The sequence below is a fragment of the Dendroctonus ponderosae genome, unplaced genomic scaffold (genome assembly GCF_020466585.1).
Source record: "Dendroctonus ponderosae isolate FM_Combo_2020 unplaced genomic scaffold, Dpon_F_20191213v2 Dpon_F_20191213_1, whole genome shotgun sequence".
Classification (NCBI taxonomy): domain Eukaryota; kingdom Metazoa; phylum Arthropoda; class Insecta; order Coleoptera; family Curculionidae; genus Dendroctonus; species Dendroctonus ponderosae.
The window spans coordinates 39,307,299-39,316,622 of NW_026017110.1; the positions used below are offsets into that span (position 1 = coordinate 39,307,299).

General features: G+C 34.3%; 1 protein-coding gene across 3 annotated transcripts in view; it reads left to right on the plus strand.

The window, feature by feature from the left end:
* The window catches only part of LOC125502344, an 18,300-nt gene extending 10,407 nt beyond the window's left edge, over window positions 1-7,893 (plus strand). Inside the window, exons 1-2 of one of the 3 annotated variants that reach the window (XM_048661330.1) lie at window positions 1,528-1,681; window positions 5,140-7,893. In XM_048661330.1, coding sequence (XP_048517287.1) covers window positions 5,161-7,869 — 2,709 coding nt within the window. In that variant the 5' untranslated portion in view covers window positions 1,528-1,681; window positions 5,140-5,160 and the 3' untranslated portion in view covers window positions 7,870-7,893. Of the gene's footprint in view, window positions 1-1,527; window positions 1,682-4,320; window positions 4,496-5,139 lie in introns of those variants that run through there. The other 2 variants (XM_048661331.1, XM_048661329.1) reach the window with 2 other exon arrangements.
* The last annotated feature ends 1,431 nt before the right edge of the window (window positions 7,894-9,324 follow it).

Sequence of the window (9,324 nt, forward strand, 5' to 3'; positions counted from 1 at the left end):
TTATTAATCTGTAATAAAAGACGTGAGGAAATTCTGTCTTTTTTAAAGACAAAAATTTTTGAGGCGAAATACCCAAAAAGAAGTTTGTAAAAAAACTGATAATATAGTGCGTAAATAGATTCCATCTGTTTTATTTTAGAAATTTTGCTTCCGCAAATAAGAAGTTATTTTTTTTGTCGATGTAAAATAATCAATAAATACGAAATAAGATCAAAATCAAAAATAAGAAATCAATGTTTAAACTAGGTTTTCTTTCTGTTATTTATCGATTTTAACAGTGTTACCTACTCTTCTAAGCATTTGTATTACAAGGAGACCCAATACAATTGTTTTTGTGTAAACACTAACCTGAAAACCAATATCTGAATGCACGTATGTTTAATTGTCTATACAACTTTGAAACGCGATCATTCGAAAACCTCTGAACAAAAAGCAACAAAGTAGTAACTAATGTAGAGTTGGTGGTTAGAGGGTTGGTACGGGTAGTTTAGCTTCTAAATAAATGTATTTTATTTAGAATGAGACCATGTAAACGGTGTTTCTCTTAATTTTTCAGACAATAATTTAAAAATTACCCGTTCATATTTTAAGTTCAACAAAAGAAGCCGCTTTAAAACATATAAAAGTTTATTGTTGGAATTAACAGTTAAGTAGATAAGCGAAAATTGTTTAATGAGTCGTGCCTTCACTAAGGAATTTTACGAGAGTTTAGCCTGTAAATAATAATATGAAGACAGACTACTTTCCATCAAGATAAACGCCGACCTCAATTTAAAATGTAGGTAGAACCAAAGTATCGAAAGTTTTAAGCGCTTCAGTGAGATTTCTTTTGATAAATATATTCACTTACCTACCATTACTTACCTAAAAATTTTCCACCTCAAAAACGACGTTTATCCGGTATAAAAAATGTTGTTTTGAATGATTTGGTTCGGATTTGTGAATGCAATATTGATGGCCAGAATACAGTAAAATCAGTATTTAGATTTAAATTCCTTAAGTGTTTAAGCGTGGAAACATTTATCAAGTAATTGACCTACATACTTAAACATTTCTCAAACGATCTGTAGCGGAATGTTCTCACTTTGCTCATGTTACTAGTTGTTTGCTATTACCTACTACATTTTTAGATTTTTTTGCAATTAATACATATTAATACACAGTACATTGCCTCGCTATTGACCATGTTACTGCAGTGGGGGGTGATGAAAAAAATGTAAAAAATATGGTTTTCTATATCCCAGCTGCTATATCATTTAATGTAAAATGGTCCTAAATGCTATTAAAAATTGGAAACCAATTTGAAACAAACAATTAGTTGGCATCACGCAACACTTGTTAATTAATAGTCTTTTTCGAGCTGAACGTGATTTCAACATTTCGTGTGTTACGGTGAGATCATGTCCATACATGACGAGTTCAATGTTCAATTGATTGAGCATAGGAAGATGTGTACAGACTTATTTTGAAATAAAGGTTAGGATTAGGAGGTCAGGATTATTGTTTTTGCAGGAAGTTACGGCTTATACGTTCACCATAATAAATGCAAGCATTTCAAAATAAGTCAGCTACTCACAATATGCCTAGAATATATGTATTTCAACGATAAGTGATGCGATTCAAATGTGAAAATGGTTTCATTTTGTTTTTCATTGACTAAAAGGGGGTTTCATTTATTTAGGTATGTTTAACTGTTATGTATGTTTTTTTTAACCGCATGTTTTAATTGTTTTCTTAAAATGTGTGAAAATAAGTGCCTTCTAAAGGCAACCATTTTTTAAAAGCACGAGCTTTGAGAAAGCATATTTTAGTTGAGGTCTATAGTTTGAAACATATTTTTCAGTAACCTGCTCATAGAAAAAGCAAAGGGACAAGTTCTACAAAAGTGTATGCTTGATTTTTATTATTTTTATTACCTCATACATTTGACATGGTTGGTTCAAAACCGAAAAGCAGATTTCTGGCGCAAAAATACGATGCTTTTACAACAAGAGCTCAAAAGTTGTTAATTGCATGACTGTATCTGTAATTGTCTATATCTGACTGTAATCTGTATTTGTCGGATTTTTCTTTCATTTACATGTAATTGTTAGGTTGTTTGCTTCACATTTTAATAGTTTCTGATTTTTCAAAGCTTCAATATAATATGTAAAAATCTTGTAGTCTCAGGTTTCTCCACTTAGCTTATTATGCTTTATTTCTGCCTACTTACTTACCTATGGTTATTTTTGGTAAATTCTCATGTTTGATTTATATTTATTTTTTTGCCTTACACTTTAGTACTCTTTGATTTGTAAAATGTTGCAAGCAAGAAATTATCATATGTACGAATCTAGTCTGTATTATTTAATCGCTAAATCTTAATCGTCTGCTAAACGGAAACACAGAGAACACGAAAAAAAATGCAAATGAGACCCCATTATGTTAATTGAAGCAGCCCTGACTGTTTGAAACCTTAGTAAATACTACATACTCTGAGTAATAAACAGAAAAATAAATAAACAAACAAAATGAGAAAAGCTCCAGATCTTATATCGTAGGTTAATTTTTTAAGTTGATGAATTAATGAGAATTTAGGAGAGGAGCTTTTTCACATTTTAAGACCTTAGTTGAATTTATAGCAATTCTATGGAGGCAAGCAATTTTTCTGGTAAATGTCAACGGAATGTTTTGTTGACTGCAATAGCTTAAGTAAAATGATTCAGTTTTGTCTATTTAGATATTAAACGAGTTTAGCATTCACGGCCATTGCTTCTGATGCATGATACGGCTTTTAGGCGATGGTGGAAAATAATGTCTTCATGATTTTTTGCTTTCAACCACCTCTGAGGATTCAAATCACTTGAAGTTGCGAAACGTTAGAGATACAGTATACAGTTTTACCTATGCTGCGTATAAAAGCTTAAAAAATTCCCTAATTTTTTGAAATATTGTTCTTTAGTCAATAGTCTAGTAGTGTATTTTCGTAATTTTAAAATTACGAAAATTTTTTATATTAAAAAAGTTCTCTTCTACAATTTTTTTGCTTTTGCTTTCCTTTAGCAAGGATCGTAATTTTTCTTTTGGAATGCTAAAGTATTCCAGTATGCTTCCAATTAAACATGGAACAATTTCAAAATAATGCTTAATAACAAAGTTGAAATTTGATCTTCAACAAAAAAATTTCAATATGTTTCTCGTACTCCCCAAGGGAGCCTCCATCGCCCCTTAAAAAAAATGACGCCAATTTTGAATCACTCTGTATTGGCCTCTAACCAATATAAGTCTAGCATAAAATAATATCGTCATAAAATAGTTTGTCTATTAAAAAGTAAACACATTTACGAACAGCAAAATAAATAATTCTAAATAGGCACATCTTAAAACGGATAAAATTTGTATTTAATAACGGGACTCTGTCACATTTGTGACAGCTGACAGCAGTGACGAGCTGCTAACTGCTTGTGTAATATACTTATTAGCAGGTGAATAAGACAACAATGGCACTCAAGCTTAAGTTTCCATTATTACAGTTCTGCACATGGAATTATTTGTGTCCATAAGTCGGCCTAATTTGACTTGTGAATTTGAAAATTATTGACCTCAATTATATTGCTGTTGATATATGTATTACTAATTGAATGCATTATATTTTTTAATAAATATGTTAGTTTTTAGCTATAAGTAACTAAGATAGTGCTAAAAGTATTTTTCCGACAATTATTTTGGGGATCAAAATCAAATTTCAACAGCTTTCCAACAATTTCTAAGTGCAAGTGCCAAGTCAAGTCTGCACATCTTGTTGGCACATATACGAACATGTTTACCTTTATTTGATTTTTTTATATTAGCTGTTTTCTACCCTTCCTACTTTTTCTGCCATCCATCTCGGTCTTGAGCCATCTGGTACCTTTACTTACTTTAGCCCAGCCACTCTTTTCAGATTGTGGTCTTCCTACACTTCTTCTGTTACTCCATGGCATCCATCTTATTATTCTACCGCTCCACTTGTCTTGGTTTCTTGCGACGTGTTCAGCTCAATTCCACTTCTGGGTGGCGCCGCCTTGCACCTTGTTCTTTCTCTGATCCACTCATTTGTCTTCCGGTCCTTCGGTAATATACCCAGTATTCTTATCTCGATAGCCATCTCAGTGACTTTGAGATTATCAACTATTGCTATCGTAAAAGTTCAAATTGGTGATCCGTAAGTGGTCACTGGCAGCATACACTGGTTAAATAATTCAATTTTCAGATGGAGGGGATGTCCATTGCCAATATGTCGTTGATTTTAGCTCATGCTGCCCAGGTTTGTCGTGTACTATTGTGAATTTCCAGTTCTTGATTGGCCTTGCCTGTAGATAGTGGTTGACCTACGTAATTGTATGTAGTCACTTTCCTTATATCGTTTTCACCTATGGTGATTAATCGTTCGTCGTCCCTATCTGATGCCATGTAGTTTATTTTGTGCAAGTGGATTTCTAGGCCTATGCGTTTAGTGGCTCTGTAGGTGTATTCGGTGAGTGTGCGTAGTTCTTCTCTGCTACCGGCTATTAGTATTACGTCATCCGCGAACATTAAATAGCTGAGTTTTTCTCCATTGATGTTAACGCTCCTGCTTAAGAGATCAATTGTTTTGAGCGCGTCTTCTAGTACTAGGGTGTAGAGCTTGGGTGACACAGGGTCACCTTGTCTGATTTTTTCAATTTTCACGTCGCCGGATTATTAATGCAGTTGGATTTGTAGTATGGCATTTCGGTATATGTTGGTTAGAAAGTTTGAATATCTGTGGTCAATTTTAGCGTTTTTTAGAGCTCATATTTCCACTGTATCGAAGGCCTTCCTGAAGTCAATGAATGCCAGACATAAGGGGATGTATTTGACAACTTTCTCTATAAGTACTCTCATCGTTGTAGGTGTTCCGTAGTGCTGATCCTCTCCTACACCATGCCTGTTCGGTTGGCTGATAGTAGTCCAGAGAATTACGCATTACTTAAATATAAGTTTGAGCAAATTTTGCGATTTCTTGCACTATTTATGAGTTTCTCTGCATCTAACCATTTATTTTCCTAATTCCTAATAAAATCGAGACTTTATAATACCAATAAATACAATAAATTATTATACTATTAAAAACTAATGTAAGTTTTTCTCGTGTTTCAGATTTCCTGTACTGAGCGTGATATGATGGCGATCCGAGAAGAACTGGAAAACGTCCAAAAAAAACTAAAATTGCAGTCAAAACGCTGCCGCCAACTTGTGTCCGAGTACACCCGAAAGCTTCAAGAAAAGGACCAACTTTACTTAAACGAAAAAACCCTGCGAGACAACCAACTCGCGAAAGTGTTAAAGGCTTTACTGATCTTTGAAGCCCGATTGAAGCAGGAGCAGAAACTCATCAGCCACCAACTTAGTGAAAAAGACTATATAATAAGTAAACAAGGCAACGATATAAAAAAACTCCTAGACAATCAATATTGCAGAAACTGTAATAAATATTATACGTTACCTGTTATAAATTTAGAAAGCTTCGATAGTGGTTCGGAATATGTTGCAACTGAACCAGATTATCAGTCGTCCAACTTAGAATCTCTAGACAGCAGTACTGAAAACTACGCTGCTTCATCGGAGAGAGATTATCCTAAATCACGCGATGAAGTCTATGAACCTACTGGAAACAAACACTGGTATGGCTCTCAAGGATGTCGGAAAGTATCTCACAAAAAATGTGCTGGCTCATATTTTCAGATTTTAAAACTTCATAATGAAAGTCCGAATTCAAATGATGATAACACTAGCGCAGACTATGATAATCTGGACTCTTTGCCAACCGAAAGTGTTAGTGATAAAATCAGCGAAGTTTCAGAAAACATTGATAACATGCTTAATAAAACCGGCAGTTTGAGCAGTAGGAACTCAGATTCTAGTGCAAATGTTTCTTCTTCGGAATGCGACAAGACTGTTATCAATACAGTAGTTACAAAGTTTGAGGATAACGGAGAAATTACAAATACTACTGATCAGCAGAATGTCAGCAATAAAGTTGAGAACAATGATTTAGACAACAAATTAACAGAGACTATGCCATTATTTGAAAGTGGCGGTGATACCAATGATAACTGGTATGCTAGTGCAAGTGACCAAGAAGATGAAGATCATAGAGATGTATATAGAAATAATCCCGTTCTTGAATGTATGAATCAGATTCTCCTTCAAAATATTAACGATATAAATTCACCTCCCAAAACACCAAATATTGAAAGAAAAAGTAACAAGAGCAATAAGCGAGTTAAATTTAGCGACAAAGAAGATACAAGTTTCCCAGTCAGTAAAAACAATAGCCATGATTATTACGAGACACCAATACAGAAGACTCCAAATTTCTATGAAACACCGCAAAGTATCTATAGTAATGATTATGAACAAATTCTCAGCAAAAGTAGTGAGTATTCATCCGATTGTTCGAAACCTACGATTATCCAAGTTCAACAACCAGACACAAAAGAGAATCATGATTATATTGAGATGGAACATACACCAGATCAAGAGTCGGCATCGGCAAGTAGTAAAAATAATAGAAAAACTAAAATACTAAGAGCTCCGCCTGCATTGCCACCAAAACCACCTAATTTGGTATCTAAGGGCAAAATTCAAACTATTCACAAACAACGTCGAAGTGAATCTAATAGCTCAGGGGATTTGGAACCAGACTATTGCTCAATTTCGGAACTTAACTTACCGCAAAATAAGGTATGTGTTAAAAAAATAAGCGTTGTAGCTGAGATTCATAGTCCTACCTCGCAAGAAATTAAAAATAAAATGAATACATCTTCAGCAACAGAGAGAGATATAATCAGAAAAGCCGAGGACGATATTCCCAATCTGCTGGTTAAAAAATGTGTAGAAAAATTTAATATTCAGCTTGCTAAGCAAGCTCCGGTAAAAACAGAATCAACTCTAAAGCGTTCTCCAAAGAAGAAAAATGATATTCAAATTCCGAAACTTCCACAAGTATCTGAAATTATTATTCCGGATGATCCCGAAGATACTGAAGAGGAAAACATATCACAAGACAACTACATAAGAAATAACACCCAAATTTTACAAAATAAAACAGGCCGTGAACCAAGAAAGTCAATATTAATTGGGTCATCTGTGTCAAGCCTTATCAATGGTTTCAACAATAACCAGCTGATAGACGAGATTAAAAAGAAGCATGAGCGCTTGAAGCCTGAACCTCTAAAAATGTTTTCCAGTTTTGATAATCTTCAAAACTTGGATAAACATTTACAAAAGTCTCCTGATGAAACATCCGAACATCCGTGTTTTAAAAATTTTGAACTCAGTCAAAATTTTGAAGAATTTAAGCTGGATGACTGCGAAATTGAGGAGTATGATGTCGAAGAAGAACTGAGACGGGAGGACCAAGCCAAGATAAAACAAGATTCAGTAACAATTATTGATATACAGAAAAAGCAACCTCAGAAATTAAACGGTAAACTCCAGGTAACAATGGTAGATTACATCCGAGCCACAGACAACAAGCTACCAAATTCAAACCAAAGTTCACTGGACTTGTTGAAAAAGCTAGAACTGGGGCGAAGTAAAAACTCGCTCGACAAGTTTGCGAGTGGCGAAAGAAAAAGGTTTTCAACTCAACCTACTTATGAACATTTTCTGGAATGCACAGGGCTCAGTTCAAAATCCCTATTAACCTCATCCACGACACCATCTCATGCGCAGATGATAAAGCCAAAAGAAGTGAAATTGAGACCTAAAGAGAGAACTATGTCTAACATTTTTGAACACGACTCTCAACTGCGCAATCCCAATGCGCTTCACGTGAAGCATAGAGAAACTAAAATTAAATATTGGTCTCAACCTTTTGTATAATAAATAAACCAAATGTGTGTTGAATGTTTGTTTCATTTATTCTGGTCATTTGATTGACAACCTTAAATAGAATTGTTATAGTACCTTAGAAGCTTATTAAAGTTATCACTGGCCAATGAAAGTTACTAAGCCTTTAGCGCATAATTTTATTGCTCCTTGAAATGTTTTATATCAATATACATAAAAATAAAATAATATATAAATATATATAAAAGTATCTATTAAAGGCAATGTTCAAAATCTGGTAATGTGCAAAATGCCTAGGCATTCTGCAAACCCGCCAGGCATTTTGCAGAATCGCCACTACTTTGGGCAATCTGCACATTGACTACGGTATTTTATGCGATCTCCCAAATGCCGTACGCGCTAGTCAATCTGAGTGTTAGGTATGTTTAATCTTCACGTTGACTAGACAATGTGCATAAACTTGTTGCTACGAAACTGCAGGTTAATTTTGCAACGGAACTTTGTTGTTTAGGAAGGAACGTTTACTGTTTGGTGCTCTAAGTAGACTTTTATTGATTAATTTGAAACTTCCGTTTTTAATCGGCATAGATTTCGTACATTGCCGGTAATATACCATGCATAAAGTTAATACACGGTGAGCTGACATAAGTTCATGTGCAGCATAACATTTATTCTGCAGCGACGTCACCTGTTTGAAAGACTACAAAATTGTCAGAGTATTAACGTATAGAAGTTGTGTTGTTGAAGGTATATTTTATCTTGATCAAAACGTTTAGCTCTTCAGTTTTCTTGAAAATAGGAACATTTATAGCGTCTTCATATTAGCCCCACGTAATCAAAATGTAATAGAGAGTTTTTAGGCCCCTTAAAATTGCCTTAGCCTTAGACGCCAAACGTTATTCTGATCATGCGCAGTGTTAAAAAAGTAAGATGTTCAGGCAAATAACGTTAAGTGCGTTTTGTAGTTTTTGATAACGCGTTTGTCGCACTCTTAATAATCCTCACTTTATTGTTTTCTTATCCCGTTTTGTTTGGAAGTTTCAAAGCTAGTTTAAGTTTGTATTGTTATTAAACAAAAAGTAGCTAATATGGAAGAAAACATTGAAGCTGCCTTTCTGCGCCGGAATGACCAGGGAGATGTGGATCACGATTTAATAAGAGGCTTAATTTTACACGACATCTTTGACCCACCTGTTATTGCAAACCGAAGAGCTATTTTTAATTTTGAAAATATTGAGCCCAGAGATTGCCTCATCAATTTTAGGATTCAGAAGCAACATATTTCGCGGCTTGTTCAATGTCTCCGAATACCAGAAATGGTATGGAAAAAGGCTTAACATGTTCTCTTGAATAGTTGACCATGATTCTAAGTGTTGATATGGGTTATGTCCCAACACTTCTCTTATTTACTTCTATTCTCTCTCTATTTTCGTAACAATTTTCACATACAATCCGTAATTACGCAATAATAGCGTAACTTAATCAATG